This window comes from Diaporthe citri, assembly GCF_014595645.1.
Source record: "Diaporthe citri strain NFHF-8-4 chromosome Unknown scaffold_11, whole genome shotgun sequence".
Lineage (NCBI taxonomy): Eukaryota > Fungi > Ascomycota > Sordariomycetes > Diaporthales > Diaporthaceae > Diaporthe > Diaporthe citri.
The window spans coordinates 1,753,913-1,775,104 of NW_025064856.1; the positions used below are offsets into that span (position 1 = coordinate 1,753,913).

At 54.9% G+C, this 21,192-nt stretch overlaps 7 protein-coding genes across 7 annotated transcripts; 2 read left to right on the forward strand and 5 right to left on the reverse strand.

The window, feature by feature from the left end:
* Nucleotides 1-131: 131 nt before the first annotated feature.
* Nucleotides 132-1,040, reverse strand: INS49_004295 (uncharacterized protein; the record flags this gene model as incomplete). The annotated part of the gene is made up of 1 exon (XM_043165085.1): nt 132-1,040. One exon carries the CDS (start codon nt 1,038-1,040, stop codon nt 132-134), a length of 909 nt encoding a protein of 302 aa, XP_043018735.1.
* A 397-nt stretch (nt 1,041-1,437) lies between these two features.
* INS49_004296 (uncharacterized protein) lies at nt 1,438-3,183 on the reverse strand (the record flags this gene model as incomplete). The annotated part of the gene is made up of 3 exons (XM_043165086.1): nt 1,438-2,235; nt 2,325-2,805; nt 2,867-3,183. The coding sequence occupies 3 exons, from the start codon at nt 3,181-3,183 to the stop codon at nt 1,438-1,440; spliced, it is 1,596 nt and encodes a 531-aa protein (XP_043018736.1).
* Nucleotides 3,184-4,842: 1,659 nt separating this feature from the next.
* On the forward strand, nt 4,843-7,873 carry INS49_004297 (uncharacterized protein; the record flags this gene model as incomplete). Its single annotated transcript, XM_043165087.1, has 4 exons — nt 4,843-5,375; nt 5,426-5,703; nt 6,621-6,957; nt 7,135-7,873. 4 exons carry the CDS (start codon nt 4,843-4,845, stop codon nt 7,871-7,873), a joined length of 1,887 nt encoding a protein of 628 aa, XP_043018737.1.
* Nucleotides 7,874-8,453: 580 nt separating this feature from the next.
* Nucleotides 8,454-9,585, reverse strand: INS49_004298 (uncharacterized protein; the record flags this gene model as incomplete). The annotated part of the gene is made up of 2 exons (XM_043165088.1): nt 8,454-9,132; nt 9,281-9,585. The coding sequence occupies 2 exons, from the start codon at nt 9,583-9,585 to the stop codon at nt 8,454-8,456; spliced, it is 984 nt and encodes a 327-aa protein (XP_043018738.1).
* Nucleotides 9,586-11,486: 1,901 nt separating this feature from the next.
* On the reverse strand, nt 11,487-12,959 carry INS49_004299 (uncharacterized protein; the record flags this gene model as incomplete). The annotated part of the gene is made up of 1 exon (XM_043165089.1): nt 11,487-12,959. The coding sequence occupies one exon, from the start codon at nt 12,957-12,959 to the stop codon at nt 11,487-11,489; it is 1,473 nt and encodes a 490-aa protein (XP_043018739.1).
* A 990-nt stretch (nt 12,960-13,949) lies between these two features.
* On the reverse strand, nt 13,950-14,712 carry INS49_004300 (uncharacterized protein; the record flags this gene model as incomplete). Its single annotated transcript, XM_043165090.1, has 3 exons — nt 13,950-13,966; nt 14,080-14,204; nt 14,276-14,712. The coding sequence occupies 3 exons, from the start codon at nt 14,710-14,712 to the stop codon at nt 13,950-13,952; spliced, it is 579 nt and encodes a 192-aa protein (XP_043018740.1).
* Nucleotides 14,713-19,972: 5,260 nt separating this feature from the next.
* INS49_004301 (uncharacterized protein) lies at nt 19,973-20,362 on the forward strand (the record flags this gene model as incomplete). Its single annotated transcript, XM_043165091.1, has 1 exon — nt 19,973-20,362. One exon carries the CDS (start codon nt 19,973-19,975, stop codon nt 20,360-20,362), a length of 390 nt encoding a protein of 129 aa, XP_043018741.1.
* Between the last annotated feature and the right edge of the window lie 830 nt (nt 20,363-21,192).

Below are 21,192 nucleotides of genomic sequence, written 5' to 3' on the forward strand. Positions count from 1 at the left end.
AGGCCATTGGGCCTCTTCCAGAAGCATGTGGCACAGAAGATAGGAATGCTTCATTACCATGTTCCCAACGTCGCTAGGCACTATGGATGGGGCACTCGAGTTATTTAAGCCGCCCCTGTAACACATGATAATCATTTGACAGTACTAAATGCGTAGACACCTTGACCATTCGTAACATAAACCACGTCTTTGTCCTTCTCGCCACGTCCGGCAGCGCAAGCCGTCGGCGCGCTGAGCTTAGCAACGACGACAGGCTTGCTAGCAGAGCCGCCGGCGGGATCGTACTCGACAACCTGATTAGCCCCGCTGTTCGTAGTAATGTAGAGCTTGCCGTTGTTCCCGACGCAGAGGTCATCGCCCATCAGGTTCGACCAGAGGGTGGAGACCGCGCCGGTTGGCTTGGACGTCCCGTCGACAGCCACCTTGTGGAAGCTGTTCTTGAATATGTTTGTGTACCACACAGTGCCATTGTTGTATTTCAGCCCGTCAATGCCGAACGGGATGGGTCCGCTGGGGGCCATGGTCGGGTCGCTGAGGGCGACGGAAGCGTCGCCGGTCGAGACGGTCAGCTTGACGAGGGCGCCCTTGGCCGCGTCGCCGAGCAGGACCGTGTCGTTGTTGAACACGGCCAGGCCGTTCATGTTCTTGGCGTCCGGGATCTTCTTGACGAGCGTCGCCTTGGGCGTGCCGCCCGTGAAGTCGACCTGGTGCACCGCCGTGCCCTGCGGGGAGCCGCCGATGACGACGAAGACGTCCGGCGCGATCTCGCCGATCCCGCTCAGGCCGGCTGCCCCGCTGACGGCAACGGCCGTCGAAGACGTCTTGGCAACGGGGTCGACGGCGTACAGGTTGGGGCTGTTCATGTTGGTCACGAGAAGCTGGCCATTGGGGCGCACCGCGATGTTCTCGAGTGAGGCTAGCTTCACAACCTCCGTCGGGGCCGCCTGGCGGGAATTGAGAAGTGCCGCGGCAGCGAAGCGCTGGGTTGACACAGAGAGAATCAGGGGCAAGCTGCCCAGAAGAGTTGTTAACTGGAGCATTTTGGAAGACGTGTAGATAATCCCTCTACTAGTAAAACAACTGAAACTGAAGTGACTATGTCGATGGATGATGGTGGTACGTCCCCCAGACGGTTGAGGGTGCTGCTCCCTTCTAGATATTCAGGTCTGTTTTCCCGGGGCGCGGTTAAATTCAGCAGCCAGTTCATCAGCCACTATGGCTAATCTTAACAGACTTGCCAAGACGTGCAAGATGTGTACCTCAGAACATTATCTACCGACTTACCAGTTGCACCTGACTAGATTGCCGCATCTATTACGTTCGGGGTCGGTATGGCATCCTCCGATATGTTCAGCGCGAGACTTAAGATCTGCCCTAACTTTATTATTGCGGGGTCTTGGAAGTAGATCTGTGTGTACTACATAGACTCTCTACAATTCAGGCAGGGTCTTGGCTCTTTAGCTCCTCCCAAAATGCGCATTCCGAGTAGTCGACTATGCCAGGCACAGGGACGTCATCAAACACGACTCCCAACGTCGAGCTCTCTGTGAACTCAGCCCAGTCCGGGCCCGGGTTTCCAGCCTCCGCCATTCTTGTCCAAGCCGCCTGTATGTATGCGCTCAGGGCGACCTCTTGGCCCGTCAGGTTGCACAAACCCGTGCCGAACGGCATCTGGCGCACCTGGCCGAACACGAAGGCCAGCTCGGACGTGTGCGCGGGTCCGAGAAGCTCTACCGCGTCCGGGGCGATGAAGGGCACCCACGGACAGGTGATTGTGTGGTTGAAGAGGAAGGTATAGACCGGTGCTGTGTTCGCGCTGCTCTTCAGGGCGTTGAATGCAGGACAGTGGATCACGGACGAGGTGTAGACATAGTCAATCGCGTAGAAGACGGGTAGTTCCGTATTGCTGTAGCGTGAGACTGGGTACGTTGTATTGACGATAGCGGCCTGTGAGCCGAAGTTGGACAGCAGAGTTTGGTCATAGTCTGTCTGGTTAAGACTGGCCGTTGCATTACCGTAACTCACATAGAGGGACAGCGTTCCCTCATGCGCAGTAGAACCTATCAGGGAAGGGACCTTGACGCCTGCCTCGGTGGGATGGGCGGGGATGAGTTTGCCGTCAACCGCAGGTCCGAATCCGTTGAATTCGAAAACGAAGCCATCGCTCCCGTTCAGGAACATACTCAAGAGAGTAGCGTTGAGGTGCTCCGGTGTAGCCGCTCGAAGACAGGCGACCTTTGGCGAGAGAATCAGATTGTAAACAAAAAACACATGTTTGGAGGGGAATAGGACGCAGGTGATTAGCATTGCGAATAATGACTTACATCATCAGCACCGCACGGTAAGAGGGCAGCGAATTTTGCGCTGAATTCAGCGACCGAGCGTAGGTCCTGAACATACTGGCCGGCCCCGGATTCCATGATGGCGCTTTTCATGAGCGACGGGGCCTCGTCCAAGGTGGCCAGGATGTGAGCGTCCAGGCCCCCGGCGGACTGTCCAAACACCACAACCTTGTTCTTATCGCCGCCAAAGGCCTCGATGTTCTCCTGTACCCAGCGCAGGGCCAAGATCTGGTCCTGGAGACCATAGTTACCCAAGAGACCGGCAGAGTCTGCAACCAGGAAGCCCAGCGCGCCTAGTCTGTAGTTGAGACTGACATGCACGGCTGCGGTGTCTGAGTTGCACCCATCATAGAGCGGATAGGAGATGCCTCCGGCCGAGTTCCCGCCGCCGTGCAGCCAAACCTTTACCGGCAGTTTCGAATCCTTGGTGGCATCTACCGGGGCCCAGACATCAATAAACAGGCTACAAGCTTGGTCAGAGAGAGAACCACCTGAAGAGGGCTCGGGCGCAGCAAGACACGTACCAATCCTCGGACTGTCCCGCCTGGTATGCGACGAAAAAAGCGCCTAGCTGTGGGCAGGAAGGGGCGGGCGTGGTGGCATCACGGACCCCGGAGAAGGTCTGGTTGTAGGGCTGCGGAGGGGTGAAGCGAAGATCGCCAACCGGCGGGACTGCGTAGGGGATGGACAGAAAGTAGTTCACGGTGGAGGACGCGCATCTCCCGCCGCGAATGGTGCCATTGGCAATCTCGACCTCGGGTGACGGAGACGCCGCGTCGGTCAGAACCAGGCCGGCACCGAGGAGCACAGCAAGAGACTTCAGGATCCTACCGTTGCCCATGGTCAAACGATGATCTGATTCGACTTTTCCCTCCTAGTTTCAACTCAAAAAAAAAAAAAATGTGTGGTGAGCGGAAGGAGGGGCTTGTTGATCATTTGCACAGCAAAGGAATCCCCCAGTTGTGATTCGTCAACGCAGGGTGCTGAGTTGCTAACCCGAATTTGCACCCACCCCCCTTCTGCAGGTGAGATGTGGCGTTCATGAATACCCCAGCACACATGTTCCTAGTGCTTATGAGTCTGACGTCTTAACCTTTTCTAGATTATACGTACTATGCAATGCAACTTCAAGACCTTGCCCTCCACACGTCCCCTTTTCTGCCCAACACAGAAGCTCTCTCTAACAATACTTAAGCGCCGGGACGATACCATAACAAGGCTTAACGACTCCGGGCCAGAGATCCTGTCCCTTGAGAAACTCCTTCATAGAGCTAGGAACCGAACCGGTTCCTTGCTCAAGATTACTGCTGATACCAGCCGCCTCCACTGGACTCTCCAAGCAGCCATGTCTACAGCCATATGGGTCAAGGACACCAACCACAACCCAGACGCGCCTGAAGAACCTTACAGTCAGTGCCAGACATCACGAGGCACAGGGTCTCATAACTAGCTAGAGTAATTCCTATGCGTTATAAATATAACGATACTAAAGTATTTACACCACGTTATTGCACAGAGCAAACAACAAATATTTGCCAAGGGATGTATTCATGGAAACCTATAAAAGTCGGTGTAATGCACAATCTTTAGTGGCAGTTGGACAATCAGCTGCGCATTACGAAATCAGAACTCCATAGTAACCACCGGCCCGCTATGCCGGCTACGGCAACTGTCCCAGCCCGGTAAAAGCTCGGAAAATTGACCACGACCTGCTTGAGAAACCCCTGGTCACTCATCTCTGGTAGGTTCCTGCTGCACATAGCCAAGTACACATAAAATAGTGACGATTGGCAGGTCTTTAAGAATCCTAGCAATGTGCCAAACTGCTTTTAATTCTACAGTACATCCTGCTTCAACTATCACTATCAGTCCAAATCTTGCCTCTTCCCCAATACGGACCTTGCTTTGCTCGCCCAGTCTGCGGTCCTAGCAAAAGCCCTCCGTCATCATGTCTCAAGCTTACCCGTCACTTATATGGCGCGAGGCGTCGCCTGGAGTCTGGCAACGTGGCGTCGACGAGTCCGAGAAATTCTACTATGCTCTTGCAAAACTGTATGAAGGAAGCGGTCGCATGTTCTTCGCGATGACAGGACACTTGTCCGTCAGCGTAGACGTTCCTCAGGGACAGACCCGAGAGGATGTCGAGCAACGTCTCGAAACCGCCTTGAGGCACGGCTGGCTTGCCCTACGACATGACCACCCAACGATCGCGTCCCAGGTCTGTCACGATCCGGCTACGGGCAAAGTCACCAAGACCTACCGCACTTGTCTCGCTGACACGGAACGCGATGTCTGGCTTGCGAAAACATTTGTCCCTATCGCGACTGGGTAAACTGGAGAAGAATGGGCCAACAGTGACCCTCCGGCGGCTATAATACCAACTCTATTCCTGCTAAAGCCACAAACAACCGCCAGTGGCTCAGGGTTCTCGAATGGGATACGTCGAGATCTTGTCCTCCGGTCACCTCACGAGATTGTTGATGGCATTGGGACTTTGCATATGTTCAATAATCTGACACGGCTCATTGCGGATGCATACGAAGCAGGAAGTGCATCCAAAATCCCTAGCTTTGATGGGTCAGAAACCAAGAACCTCAGCCCTCCATTCCGTGTCGCCGCGAATGTGCCAACCAAGTTGACAGAAAGCCAAAAGCAACACTTATCTGAGCAGAATGCACACAAAGCCGCGGCTTATCAGGATTATGGAGACACAAAGGTCCTTAGAATCCCTTACCAGCACGGTACCAACGCCCCGGGCAAGCATCAGCGCGTCGCGCTAGACTTCTCCGAGCGCGACACGGCAGCCCTCATCGCGGCCTGCAAGAGCCTGAAGGCGACAGTCACCCACGCGTTCCACGCCGCCATCGCCATGGCCGTTCGGGATGTTCAGGAACGGAAGCAACAGTCACAACAGGTCCGATATGTCAACTACATCCTGCGGAATGAGCGCAGGAGCTGCGTCGATCCGTACAACACCCCGAAGCACGCTGTTTCTGTTTACCACTCGGTCCTGTCTCGGGCCGTGCACTCACGGTAGACATGACCCTGCCAGCTTCGGGCGATGCCATCAACCCCGCTGACAGGGTAAACGAGTTCCGCTCCATCGTCGAGAAAATCAGACATTTCTACGATGCCGTGCGCGACGACGGCGACCACTACGCCTTGTCGCTGCCCATGTGGGAGGCCGGGTGCCCCACGCTACCAAAGAGCGACGCAATACCGCCCGTCCCACCACCAAACCCGAAGCCCTCGGTGTCAATCTCAAGCATGGGGAATGTCGATGCGATCATCGCATCGAAACATGGCCAGATCATGGTCGACAAGCCTTGGGTGACGGGGGAGGAGCTTGGAAACGGGCTTGGTCTGTTCCTGGGCACTTTTAGGAGCAGAATGAGCCTCAGCGCTGCCTATAATGAATCCTGGCATAATAAGGCTGAGGTCGAAGATTTTGTGTATCGCTGCAGAGATATCGTGTTGACTGGACTTGAACTTTTGGAAAGCTCTGAGTAGGTAGTGTCTTGCACACCAACAAGCTCCATATCAACAAACTGTCAAATGTGCGCCGTGACTATAACGAACCACTTAGGCCGCTTGCTTCCGAATGCAAGCCAATTTCGCCACGCGACGACATCCTGACTCCTTGACCTCTTCTATGCGAAACCGTGCACACTGCCAAGTGTTTCGGGCCGCGTTTTGCGCAATATAAATAAACTGGGTTAGTAAGACCACCTTACCCGCGGTAGCGGGCGCTAGATCGCAAGCCACGGGGCCCCGATTAACGACCGTGGCGCCCCGAGCCCTTCTTATCTCCAGTTGAATGAATTGGATGGCGTCGTCGCTGCTCTTGGACAAGGCCCATCGAGCATTGGTGCCTGGATTCACTCACGCTTGCGATAGCTTTACGGCCTGAACAGCGGGCGGCTCTGCCGGCTTGGGCCGCCGCGGGTAGCTCGGACCGCTGCGCATTGTGAGGCGAAATAGTTACGTGGCGCTTGTGGACGCGTCGAATCATCGTGGTGGTTAAGATGCTCTAGCGGGCCTCCACGACTTTAGCATAACATGGATCCGGGGCGTTTATCGAGGTTTCCTTTGTCTCTCTGTCAACCGCAATGTGCTTCTTTTCAACCTAACCCGGTGTCTCACCAGCCCTACCAAACACAATTGTCGCGGCCCGAAACATCGCGGGGCAATATCACGACATATGTGGATTAACAGATAATTGCTTATTAACCTCTTAATATACAATGAACCCGAGCGCACCCACGGAGCCGCCTTTAGAGCCGTTCGCCGACGAGGTCTCTCGCAGCGGTGAGCAAGAACTCTCGGCGGCAAACCTCGCAGCCTTTCAGGAAGAGATTCTCGAAATGGAAAGGCCGAATTTTGCACTTCAAAAATTGAAGGTCCGGGAACTGTTTGACCGGGGCGTCCCGTTCTTCACGAAACCGGCGATAAAAAAGCTCAAGGATCAGATCGACACCATCAAGTCCATGGCCGAGAATGGCCGGTCGACAGACGGCCAGAAATTTTTGTTTTCGTCCATCACTGGGCAGACGGTCGAGCGTGCAGTCCTGAAGGGACTGACACAGTCGAGGCAGTTTGGCAAAGAAACAGTGCTGTATGTATTCACCGGAAGTGACTTTCAGTTTGGGTATTCTTTCAGACTGTAGCACATTGAGTGTCCAAGCCTAATTCTACGCACCCTCCCTCGTTTGGTAGTTGCTGAGTCTAACACCGGAACTAGGCTCGAACCGTGTTTGTTATACACAACCTACCAGTCCCTAATAAACCATAGATACTCCGACCAGGCCCTCTGTCCTCTGCAGATATGCTACGGCGGCCATAATGAGCAGCAGAACCACAGCAGCCTTGAAGAGACACGAGACGCATTCCATTCATATCGGGGCACATGGGAAGCCAGCGAGGACTGCCTCAGGCTGAAATCCTCCATGGCAGCCGCCGCCTCCCTACCCGGCATCACCAAGATCATCGCCTTCGCCTGCTCGTCCATGTCGCGCGACGACGACCACCACACGCGACACCGCAGCGTCTCGCAGCACGCCCTGGTCCTCACCCTCCGGGACCTGCTCCAGGCGGCCCGGCCGGGGGCGCGGATCAGGTGCCTCGCCCAGGACCCCGCCTACACCGAGGCCGACAGGGCGGTCCTCGCGGAGGTCGGGGTCACGGTCGTCGACGACCCGCAGGGGTTCCTCGAGGTGGACGACCAGAGCGCGGTGCTGTCCTTCTCCCCGAACGTGCCCGTCAGGCAGGTCATCGCCGACCTCGCGCGGCCGGTCGTCCTGGCGTGGGACACGGTCCTCACCGAGGAGCAGACGATTGGCCGCTGGGCGACGGTGCACGAGCCGCCCAAGACGTGGGGCGGCGCCGAGGACCTCGAGGCGTGCCTGTGCGACCCCGAGTCGTCGCGGGTGCGGGCGATGATCCGGGAGGAGTACGTCCAGGTTGAGAAGCTGGGTGCGACTGGCTTTGGTGATGCCAGCGTTTACATTAGATGTGATGGGAGGAGGACTTGAGAGAAGGTTATTTCTTGCCTAGTCGGAGTTTTTAAACACGGGTAGAGCGGTGTTCAGCCAGGCATGTGGTAAGAAAAGCTTTTCGTCCCATGTGTGGTCCAGACAAACAGAGGTATGTGCCAGTAAAGATGCCCAAGATGATTATGCTTCTAGAAGGTTACAGGCAAATACAATGCATACAAATTTCATGTCTTCCCTCATGTCAAAACCAGGCCTGAAGCTCCCAACACGTATGTATAATGAAAGCATCATGTCCAGTGGAGCCACGGCCCGAGTCCACGAAATACTCCCAGCACCACCCATCAGTGCAGCAGCGCCCTAGATGCACCAAGCTTCACACCAGATCCCGAGAACAATGACCCGTAGAAGAGACCCGATATTTTTTAAAAGAAAGCGCAAGCAAATTTTCCGAATTACTTAGCCCTGGGTATCTTAACACTACGACTTCAGCCTCGCTTGACTCGAGCTGCTGGCCAGCCGTCCAAAATCCGCCCCCACGTGTCACCAAAAGAAGACCTGACTCGCGTCCCACTGCTCTAGTGTCGTGTACTCGCAATATATGCCCCAGAGCCTCCTCATCCTACTCACCCATCTTGGTTCCCTCGCCCCCCTGCGGCTCCTCCCTGTCCAGCTTCAGCGCCTCCTCCAGCGTGTTCGCCGTCTCGTCGACCACGACGGGCTCGCGGCCCTTCTCGCTGTCGACGTAGTACCGCACCGAAGCCGGGTTGCCCATAGCGACACAGCTGGAGGGCACGTCCTTGGTGACGACGCTGCCGGCGCCGATGGTCGAGTAGGAGCCGATGGTGACGCCCGGGAGGACGGTGACCCCCGCGCCGACCCAGACGCCGTCGCCGATGACCACCTTGGCGCCCCAGCTGCCCGGCTTGCCCGTGATGAACTCGCTACGCTCCTCGAACCGGACGGGGTGGCCGACGCCGATGATGGTCACGCCGGGGCCGAAGGAGCACTGCTCGCCGATGACGATGTCGGCGACGGGGGTGTCGAGGATGGTGAGGTTCCGGTTGATGAAGGTGGTGGGCGCGATCTTCACGCGCAGGCCGTAGTCCATGTAGACCGGCTGCTTGACGTAGGGGATCGTCGGGCGGGGGCTTGGGCTGTCTGCGACGGGGGTGACGGGCGGAGTGTGCTCGGCGGTCGAGTCGTGGGCCTCCGGCTTGGCCTTCTTGAAGATGGCTGAGAAGTCGACGGCGGGAGTGGCTTCAGCGTCTCCTCTGGTGTTGTTGTTGGGTTCCACGATGCTAAAGCGGTGTGGTCAGTCTTGTGATGCTTTTCCAAAGGGTCTTCGACTTGGTAGATCTCCCGGCCACTGATCGTCTTCACCTGTCCCGTGATTGTGCTGGGATTGTGGCCGCAACAGGTCACATGCGGCTCGGACCGAAGACTTACCACTTCCATCCGTGCACACGATCCTCAATCGCCACGTCCTCGGGCAGCTTGTTGTACTCCTGGCAGGCAAGCGCGCATCGCAGTCTGGCAGCTCGGAAGTCGTCGTTGCCACTCATAAAGGCAATTCGTCTCGCCTGTCCGTTGCTGACGGGGCTGGCCCCCACAGAGCAGTTGTCCTCGCCCTCGTCTCTGGTCGGCAGGTCGCTGGTGCCCACATGGATCGGGTAGCCAAGTCGCCTGTCGACCAAGGACTGGCTGGCCTCTCCGCCACGAAGGGATGACTGGTGGAACGAATGATCGCACATCGTCGCTGTTGCGTCTCTGGTTTTTGGATTTTGATGCTCGCTTCCTTTTTTCTGTGATGTTTAGTTGGTGAAAAGCTTGGGGGTCGGAGATTGGTGAGTCGCCCGTTCCTTCCTCGACTTTCTTGCAGGGTTTTGAGCCGAGGGCCAGAGCTTCTAATGAAGCAGCGGTTTCTTATAAGGGCAAGGGCGACGGAGAGTACGTCAGTGTCACTCCATCTGAGCTGAGCCGGCGTGATGGCGTGGCTCAATGGAGGCATGAAGGCAACTGTCGCCCACGCTATTAGACCGCGAACCAAACGAGTGAAGGCTGCGTGGGCACGGCGTGGCTAGTCAGACACAAACATCCCCTCGGTGAGACAGGACACGGTGAGAGCGGCAAGCTGACGATCCAAGGTCGAGCCCGCCATGTAGCCACACGCGCGCAACGCCCCCCGGCAGAGCTTGGCCGAGGCTCTCGAGGCAATCACTATGGCTGATCGCCCGGGTATTAAGTGGCCGCTCGGCTGTGTCAGCCCTCTCGTGGGTTCGGAGGGAGCTCGTGCCGGAGTGAAACATATCATGAGCATGCCCCGGGACGTGTGAAGGCAGCCGTGAGGCTGGAGTGTTTGGAGGTTGATTCGATCAGGACCTACGTCGTTGGGGTCGCGGGAGACGTTTGTGGACCCAAGAGCTGAGCGCCTAGTGCCTTTGGCTTGTGACTACTCACAATACCTAAGCCTCCTGTAGGGTCGGGATTGGACTCAATTGGCCTCGTTAACGAGACCGGGAATGTATTCCTGATTGGCATGTTCCGTCCCAGAGACTGGGGAGCACCGGGGAAGTCTTTCGCGCATACATCACAAATTTCATGCGGCAACTCTTGATGTTGGCACAGAGCGGTGCTATGTCCGGCGGTTACACCGGGCGTTGCGGTCAGAGTCGCACCGCGGGCACACTGACACACGAGGTGTGTGTAGCATATTGCATATTGACACAGCACGTTAGGTGCTGATTGGGCTGCCCGGATGCCCCCCTGAGGTGCCGGCAGTTTCGTCAGCTTATCGTCATCCCTCACATTCCTGGATAACGTTCGTGCAAACCATAAAAGGCTCACATGGCCGCCCTCTTTGCTTTTTTTCTGCCGGCCCAATACGGGCCTAACCCTGAACACAATCGGCTCACTTCGGTGTATCCCGTGTGGCGGCCCTTCTAAAAGTACAACGCACCCAGACAGCTGGGCTTCCCTTTCAGGCTTTGTACAGATCGAGAATGGTCGATCAGCCGCACCCGTTCCTGTCTCTTTGATCGCCCACATGCTAGCCCGAACCTAGACGTCACTGCGAACTGCGACCTCTTGGAACAAGTCTCGTTGTTTGGTTCTTCATTTCCTCCCGCCGCTCAATCACCGTTTTGAGAGAAGAAGCATGGTCGGGACGCGTACAACGACCTGCGTGCAAGGTGGGCAATTGCTTATGTCGTTGCCATATTGGCAATAGTGAACGAGATGCCACACAATTTCACCGGCCATACGCATCCTACCCAGTTCATCGGCGTCAGCTTACCATCTTGGGGAAAGGGGTGCCCAGCTCTGGGGTGGGACAGCATTGAGAGGCAAATGAGATGGTATCAGAGCCAACAACTAGTTGGGGATGTTGTATATTCAACCACTGGCATATTCAACGTGACTGACTGACGTGATGTAGTCAACTGTTTGACCCCTGCTGCTATCATCCGAAGTTTCATCTGTATGTGTAAGGTGATTCAAAATAGAAGCCAAACGCTCAACAAGTGACGTGGGTCTTAGACACTACCACGAACTTCCCAACCACAAGTCCCAACCGGAAGCCCCGATGAAAAGAGACTCGCCAAAGTCAGACCCGATTTGGTGCCACAGGAAGCCAGAAAGGGGGGGAATGAAGAGTTCACCGTTGAAGCAGGGCTTGCAAGAGTTTGTCATCAGCAAGGTCGATGCACTCCTGCAGCTGCAGCCGTGCATGAGTGTATAAACCCAGCATGCTTCTCAATATAGCCAAGACCGGTATGAGATCTGTGTCCCATCTTGGGATCAACGGTCCAGGTGTGAGCCATGATGATGGGAGCTCCGGGTCAGCGCCATGTTCCAGGAGGGCCCTGATAGCTTCGACATGCGCCTTTTGTGCGCCGGCTGGCGGTGCCCCTCTGGTAGCCAAGGTGTCAAGGTGTAAAATGAATTCTGCCCACACCGAAATACCATCACAATCCTCGTTCGGATCTGCGCCAAGGTCCAATGCAAGGCGAAGCACTTCGATGTTGGGAATGCGATTTCCAACCGTGATATCAGAGCCCAGGTAGTCGGAAAAACGCCCGACGAGGATGCAGTTCAGGACGGAGAGGCCACGCTTGGCATGTAAGGCTTCTGCCGTCAACTCTTTCCTGAGGTAGGCAACGAGGTCAAAGTCTATGGCGACACCAAGAAAGTCAGGAACCTCTGGTCTGCGCTCGTGGAAGCTCGCGGAAAGATACCACCCCTGGCTGGCCGCCTTGTGTGCCTGGGCACGTCCGAGTGACTCAACAACGGGTTTCAGTTGCGCCGCAATGAGGGCGCACTCGTCTGAATACTTCAAATTTTCGGTCCCGAGGGCGCTCAACACGTAACTCGACAGGCCCAGAGCCAACTGGGTGCGTCGATGGTTGCCTTCGTGTTCGAGTGACTGTATCTGTGCGAGTCTAGCTTTGCACAGGAACAACCTGGTGTTGAAAGGGCCTCCGGAGTATGCCTCGAGTTTCTGAAGCACGTCTGGGCTGACAAGAAAGTCCCGAAGGGAACGATGGATAAAGCCGACGTGGCGGTTGCATGCTATCAAAAGCCCCAAGAAACTTTGGTCTTCGCTGGGCAATGTTTCCAGCGCATCGTGGCCCATCTCGCCAGGTACTGATATTTCTGGAAAACCAACAAAATGCTCTGCATCTCCAGGCATGTAGTAGCATTCTATGAGCCCCCGGCACCTGCTATTAATCCGGCGAGCGGTCGTTTCGAGCCTGGACTCCAATTCGGCGATGTTGATTGGATCGAAAGCGGTGGCCTTGTGCTTTCCACGGGATTGGAAGGGCTCTTGAAAACTTCCCAAGTAGGAAAGGTCGAGTAGCCGGAGCCCATGTAGGGCTGTAAATGAGTTTTCATCATGAAGTGCGATCTGAAACAATTGAGACGCTTCTTTCCTGTACTCTGGCGGGATCGAGTCGATAAACCGTGTGAAATAGCTGTCAAGATCACGCGGCAGTTGATGAGCCTTGTCGACCAATTCAGAGAAAGTGGCTCCGTCCCTTGCTGCTCGGAGAAGCTCGTGGACAACAAGCCTCACCCACAGAAACACACCAGAAGCGGTGTCCACGAGGAATGCTATCAAATCATTCATGATGCGAGGGTTACCTTGGCTCAAAACTCGGATACGCCGATCCTTAGCAAAACGCTCCGTGACATACGTTTGAATGTCACTGTACGTCAAAGTTTCCAATTTTAGGCGGGGATGATCTTGGAAAGCGTCTCGAAATATGTTGTCCGGCCGGCTTGATATACAGAGCTTGACGCTGGGGCAAGTCGCAAGGTCAAGTATGAAATCAATAAGTTCTTCTCGCCGTTCCTCGTCACCTTGAAGTTCCTAAATTTTCTGAGTTAGACAAGAAGAACCTTTCACTGCATGTGTCCACCACGTAGTCGGCGTAACTACAAGCTGCGTAATATCGAATTCAACTCACATCGAGGCCGTCAATGAGGAAGAATAGATGTGCCTCGGTTGCGCGAATGAATGCACGTATCCCGTGCAGCAACTCTGACTCTGTCCATTCACTGAAAGTGGCATCAGGCAAAAATGCTGTCCTCCATCGGCTCGGAGAAACGCATGGTTCACAGAGTCCAGGCACTTCATCAAGCAGCTGAAAAAGGAGAGACCGCAGCATGCCAATCCACGACTTCTGCAGTGTCGTACCCGGATTCCAAAAAAAGTGTGCCGCTTTGACAACAGCCTTGGATTCTGCCCAAGGACACAAATGGTCCTGAACATCCAGTCTGTCGTATATAAACCGAGCCAGAGTTGATTTGCCGGATCCTGCATTCAAGATTAAAGATTGCACATCGATCAGCGATACTTGTTCTTTGGAAAGACTCACCAGGCTTTCCATGAATCCAGTAAATGCTGTGAGGATTATTTGCGCTTCTGGCCCATGAAACAAAACTGTGCCAGTCACTTTGCCCACTTGGGTCAGTCTGAAAAAGCCACTCGTATGTGTTCTCATAAGCGCTGGATATTTCCTCTTTTCGCTCTTGCATCTGCGGGAATTGCAAACTCTGGAGTACTCTGTGCTGCGCCGCCACGCTGTTCCTTGCCATTTCCAATGGCTTAATCGCTTCATCTGAAGCCCTCTGCTGTTCCCAAATCAGTGCGAGCTGTTTTGATAGCTGGAAAAGCTCAGTCTGTTGTACGTCGCTGATCTCGTTCACTGGGTTCGGGCGATGATCGAGAGACATTTCGTTCAGACAAGACGTCAACTTTCTAATTTCTGCCTTCAACGAGCCCGTATTCTTCTTGACGATGTCGAGGATGCGGTCTTCGACGTCGGTAGTAGCCTTGATGATACCGTTCTGCATCATCAAGGAGCGCTCGCTGAGCAGACCAGATTGGTCAGCGGGGACTGTCCAGGCTGATTCCTTTGAATATTCGGACTTTAGACTTACTGCATCAGGAGCAGGAAAGCAAGAGTCAGATTCGCTCGACTCTCGGCGACCGCCTTCTCAAAGCCTGCCAGCTTATCCTGATACCACATCGTTTTGATACTGCTGCCAATGCTATGCCAAACAGATTTCTTGGTGACCTTGAGGCCCTCGAGAAGGCGAATGAAATCTCCCGACAACCTCAGGCACTCCTCATTTGCCTCGACCAGCCTCAGCTCCGTGGCGGACAGTGGGATCTTCCCAAGCGGGTCTGGTATAAAGTTTTGGAGCTCATCGTTGAGGCCTTCAATTGTGTACAGGTTGCCGATGATGATGCTGACTTCGTCCGGGGCTCCACTCTTGTAGCACTCCGCCGTCTTGCCCAAGACACGGAGGCTCGTCTCCACAATCTGGAGGACATTGCACGCGACGGAAAATGCACTCAGAGGGTCGAGAACCATAGCGACGAGAGCTAGTAACCTTGAGAACGCAGGGGAGGCTGGTTGTTCTCGCTGGATTTGCTTCGTTGGTTTTTTCGACGCTGCTCAGGAAGAGGAGTAGACAATGCAGGTCGTGTGGCCGCAGGCCATAGGCCTCCTACGACATGCATCTGACCCACCCCTGCTCTTTCGATTCGTCCACAGCCAACAAGGAGTCCCACTAGATTAGGACAAGCATGCTGACGTTACACAGCTGCGGTACAAAGCCCGCAGGTCGTAGATCCACGTCTGGTGGAATTCTGTTCAGACAATCATCGCGATTGAAAGTTGTGACTAGGTGTCCTAGCTAAGTACGGCGAGCCCCGAAGTACATACACAAGTCTATCTAGACCATATTGATAGCATTCATTATCAAAGATTACTCATCTGTTTTATGAGCTGGTGGGTCAAACTCCATCACCGCCGTGGTTCGCTCGTGTTTTTGACGCCTGCAAAAACACGCTTGGCAAACAAATGCCAGGTATTTTCAGAGAGAAAGTCTCGTCTACGTTGGTTTGGATTACTCAATTGGACTTTGCTTGCTTCGGAGATGATAGGGAGTATGTCGGACTGCTCATGCAACAAGCTATAAGTCCTTGCATAGTTTTCGTTCTTGACGGGCAGGAGTATACCCATATAGGTAGTATGTACAAGTGTTCAGATGCGCCCAACACATTTGTCACAGTACTATTTTGAAACTGTTGGGGCAAGGATGGGAAGTCCTTGCGGAAAGAGTTGATCGACAGACAGTCATGCGCGATAGTCGATGCGGTGACTTTCCTGGAGCTGAACGTTGAAGCGTGTACAGTAACAGCACCTTTCCATTTGGACCTCACAGTTGGCTGTCTTGGGCAAAAGAGGACTTGCGGCTTACGAAGACTACCGTGGCAGTGAAGAGGGCACGCGCGTAGGTCCGTGTATGGAAAATGTGTGCTCTGGCCCTTCTGTATTCAGAATTCTGGCCATACGACTACTTCAAATACAGAAATCACACACTTTGCTAGAGCCAGTCGACGCTGCTACGACGACCTTGACGCTAACAATATGTGACCTACTAAAAGGGTCATATGAGCCTGGTGTTCTCGAAGAGAGTCATGACGTAGTATTCGAATCAGCCGTGATCATACTTAAGCATCGCATCAGCACACCGGCGCTACTATCTGTCTGGCCAGTGTGAATCCCTCGATGCCGCCAATCTTCATTTTTCTTACAACGCGAATCAGCACGACTCTAGTCTCAAGGCTCCACGACGAAGGCTTGGCTTGTGTACGATAGGCCAACACAATCCGTTGAATGGTGCGTTTGAGCCTCTCGTCACGACACTCCCAGACGGAAGTTGGCACAGAACGCAGATCCACAAGGACTGGTTTTATATCGTCATTACACGGCTGGATGCTTCTGTGGGTCAAAGGCACGAAGCATGAAGAAGGATCCGACCATCTGGACCACGAGGCACCTGTCGTTGACAGATGCATGGTCACCGGCAAAGGACACACACACTCTAGGGACCCAGAAATTTGGTTTCCGGAAATATCCCTTGATAAGCCGGGTCAATTTCACGGTCGCAGGTTGGCCTAAGGCATCACAGGCCTGCAGGTGAGTGGCACACGTTGCTACATAGCCTCAGGCGCGATTGAGTGGAAGAGCCTTAAATTGCAAATGAGGCCCAGAACTCAAATAAAATCACAACGGGGGAGGTGTGGTATGATGGCTTGAGGATACGCCGTTGAGCTCGGGATTTGGCAGGCGTAAACTCAAATCTAAATCTCTATTAACGTATTAGGGTTGCAGTTCTCCAGAGCTTGAAGGTTAAAAGATCAGCAGCCAGCCAGCGCCCATCGAATCATACTGTCCAGCAGGTCCATGAGAAGGCAACAAACCATGCAGCCGTGCATGTGCTCTCGAGTCTGGCCGGTTTACGATGTTGACGATGTTGGAAAAGACAAAGTGGTGAACGAAAACAAGGAGAGCCGTCCACACGTGGCTGGCAGGGTTCCCCGGCCCCCCCCGCTAGCCTCTGAGGCCGAGGGTGCGGATCCCGAGGTCGAGGCCCCCTTTGTTCTCGCGCGGAGCTGTCCCGTAGTCCCGCGTGTCGCGCTGGGCGCCGGTTGGGCTGTGAGGTTCTGCCCCCCCTGGCTCCTTGTTCCCTGATGAGCCCTGGGCACACTGCAACCTCGGAACAAGTTTTAGGTGCGCGCAATCCGGGCCTGCCAGGCCAGTCAAGGAAAAAAACAACGCACGCGATCACCCGGGTGTGCCCAGGCACCCAAGCTGCCAGATCCCCAGCGGTGCAGAGCTCTGGAGTCTGGACTCTAGGGGTTGCTCGGCGTTGCAGTGGCGCGCATGATAGATGTTCGGCGGCGAGACATGTTGTCCTACACCGAGTGCAAGGCGGGCCCTGGGGCGGGTGGGCTCGTCGGTCTCAGGAGGGTCAGATCCCGCCCTCGTCTGTGTCTCTGCTGCTGCTCGGATCCGGGGATGGTTGACACACGGCGCCCGCAGTGTAGTAGAGCTATCCCAGGTTCACCTACTATAGAGCTGGACCCCTTATTTAGCCCCCCGCCCATTAAGAGTCCCATGTGCCCTCCATCTGTTCCTGATGGCGAAACGACCGAACTGTGAGCTAGGAACGATCCGACGGCGTGAGTTGCACGACGACGGCCATGGCCCCTGTAGGTCCAGCTGGGCAGGGTTGCGTAGTGGCTGGCAGTCTGCAAAATAAACCGACCATACCTCAGTACCAGAAAACATACCTCTCAGTACTGCCATTTATTTATCAACCACAACCATGGAACTTATCTAATATCTTTATATCATTAGAATCAGACGCCGATTCGGAACATTTGAATATAATTAGAACCGAGCACACACTATTTGGTTGTTGAGAAATTCGGGTTGCAATGTGAAGGGTTTTGGTGGGATACGGGGTCCCGGTCGGCTCATTTTGCAGACTGCCAGAGTGGGTGTGGTTGTGTTTTGGCTTTCGTGTCCAGCCAGCCAGCCGAGCGATATGATTTCGATCCAGTGTATCTGTCACTGGGACGACAAGATAGACGACGTGGAGCCTATTTTGGCCAGGCCCAGGGCTGGTGAGTGAGGGGCTGACAGGTGAGGCCTCGGCCTCCTCTCCCTCAATGTGGTCTGTGTGGTGGTTCTGGCAGCAATACAGCTGATGGGCATGAGACGGGATCGGATGAATTGGGATGATTTGCTGTGGCGGCGGGGTCGACAAAGCAAGTTCGCCACGGAGGGATCATGGCGCAAATAATTGCATGGTTTACAGGTGCACATCGCCCTCTCCTCTCTCTGTCCCAGCCATTTGCATGCGCGACTCGAACTGCTCGACGGCGGGCATGTACTGTGACAGAGCAGGCTTGGACGTTTCGACATTCTAATGCTCATATTACCGTTCCTGTGATCACTATCAGGACAAGAAAAACGTGGTGGGTGCGTGACCCGTCCCGCCGCGTCGGAATCGCCAGAGACACGCGCGAGAAGGGCGCCCCAAAGAGACTGATGCGACATCCGAGCCCACGGCACGCCCAGCTAGACTAGGCCTTGGCGATCCGCGATGGTGGCATGGTTGGAATGGATGGTGGGTTTTGTGGCGCTGGTCTGGGCCCCGGCCTTACGACTACGGAGGAGGGTTCGGTGATTTGGGCCGTGTTGATACGAAGTCGACGGTGCAGCGGAGAGCTCGAGCGCGGGGCAGGACTTTTCGTCGTTAATTGTTAGCAGGTCTGCCGTGGGTCTGTCTTTCCTCTGTCCTGTCTCTGTCACTTCTTTCCTCGAACAATTGACTGTGACTGACTGCACTGCCACGTTTCGGCTCGAGGGGGGACGGATCGTTTGAATGATCTTTGTCTTTGTCCCGTCCCGCTCTCTCCTCTCCTTTTCTTTTTGTTTCTATTTCTATACATCCCCTTACTTCTGTCTACCTCGGTACGGAGAAACTGGAGTTGATTGCTCGACTGATTGATTGATTGACTGGCTTGTCTTGCTTGACGATGAGTCTTGCCCCTTCCCCTTCACTTCCGTTCCCTTTCCCCAGTCCCTTCCTCATTCAGCAGCGCAGTTTGTAGACGACAGGGTGGCGCTTGTGGGGCGGCCGCTAAAAGCTGCAGCTGCCCACCTCCGGGCCTAGCTTCAACCCAAACTGGGAAGACGCCGGGACAGGGATGGGCATGAACAGGGAAGGAACAGGGATGGCCCGAGTCGCTGATAGACGACCAAAGTGGGAGTAGCAGCGGGACAAGTGGGTGGGTTGGACAGAGAAGGCAGGGATGGGCCAGTCGTGATTGCCAGGGATGAGATTGTCGCCCTTGTTGTCCAGCTCGTCCCTCTGCCCGTCTGGTCCTTGAATCCGTTTCCCTGGTGGATTGGTGATCGACCTGCCACTCGGTGCTTTGCTCTCCAATTTTCCAATTGTTGCCGGTTTGGCCTCTGTTTTGATCTTCGTATCGCAGGTCGGAGCTGTGGAGTCGCACCGCCCTTGGGGATTCATGCGCAGGAGGTCTACCTGAATATTGTGGGAAACAGACGGCAACTGCCCAGACTTTGAAGAGAGGAGCACAGTCAGTCCATCAATCAATTGACGAGCCCATACCAAGTACAAAAAGGTATCCACGAGGTGCGTGGACGTTGTACCACCTCCACCCCCTCTCACCCGTCCACTCGGCTAGTCAATTGCAAAACCTACCAACCTCATTTGGGCCTAGCTCCGTCCCCGCGGTAGCTCGAGAATTCCCTCCTTCATCAACCAACCTCCATCCATTTCTCGCGCTCTTCTCTGCTATCTCACATATTTCTTTCCTCCCTCGCCCACTCCCACAACCCAGCCACTCTTTGCCCTCTGCTTCTCCCTCTCGCTCCCCTTTCATATCATTCATCCGTACCTAGATTCCATACCTACATAGAGAATACCAAGTGTCCGCACTTCCTCTCCTTTTGCCAGACCACGCAAATTACGCAGATTGCGCGGAGCTTAATCCTGGATTGATTCCACTCGGAAGCGAAGCCCCACCCACGACCGATATAGCTGGACCGGCCGACCAAGTCAGTCAAGTCAGGCAGCCAGGAATCACTCACGCTGTCCCACGACAAAACAACGAGCAACGACTCTCTCCACGACGCAACGAACTCCTGTCAAGCAGGCCGACAGTTCTGATTATCCCCATAACATATCACACGAAGTAACACACGCGACAGCCCTATTCATCCTTCCTCAAGCCAGTCTTCCAAAATGGCCCCAGGACTCTTTGAACGCATCCAGTCCAAGATCGACATCTGGCGCCTCGAGCAGCGCTACACCCGCCGCCGCAACAGGCGCTCGACCTTTGTCTCCAACGCCATCTACGTCGACGGCGAGTACATCTACCAGACCCCCAACACTACTGGCTCGTCCAACAACTCGAACTCCTCCGCCTTCGAGAGTGCCAGCCCATCACCCACACACGCACAAACCTTTGGCCCAGCAGCAACAGAAGCCCCCACGGCCACCAAGGAGCGCAAGAAGCTGAACCGCTTCAGCTCAATGCCAGGGTTTGGGTCAATGGGCAAGAGGGACAGCGTTATCGCCCCGCCACCTGCAGATTGGAGGACACAGAGGGCGAGTTTCGACGGCACGAGGTAATAGTGCACAGATACTCGCATGACGCGATCAGCTGCGCGCTCTGATGCGTTTTGGGCAAATTTTCAGGCAATCCTGCCGCTCGCAACAAGACGAGAGTCTCGCGTCCCAATCTCGGTTGTGGATGACGGACGACACTGATGTGGAGTCCCGCGGCGCAGGGTGCAGCGACCAACACCGCCGATCGCACCCCGGGGGGTACCATAAGACATGACTTTGGCCTACGCCTGAGCCTGAGCCTGGCCTGCGTCTACTGGAGTTGTCGATACCGACTCCAGTAGTGGGCCCGTGCCGTCAGACAAGCGCACACAACAGCGCTCCCGATGGTGTTCATTCACAGACACGTCTTCGCATTTCTCGCGACACCGCACATTTCTCGCTACCTATTTAGACCAGATGACATCCTGGAATATTGTCATGTCATCTTTCTGGCGCGCGGTGTGAAACATCGGCGTGGGATGCTCTTACTGTTTTTTGTAATTTTTCTGCTGGCCGCCCTGGATGGTTTTGCGCCAGCTGTCGCCAACGATCTAGCATGTGCTGATGTATATACTTTATATTACACGAGAGGGGCCTGTCGGGAACGGAAGAGAAAATCATACAATACTTCACAACCACGAAGAGCTTTCACCGGTGTCTACGTTCTGGTGCCGTTTCGCCTGCCCTGTCTTATCCGTCCTCATCTTGTGACGTTCTGTACTCACCTGTTCCAAGTAGGCCATCCTATACTGAACTCGCACAGAGTCACAGACAACCGCTGCGGGCAGCCGACGAGATCGGCCCGTTGTGATCGGATGCACGTCTGGGACCCGGATCGGTTGGTTATGTTGAGG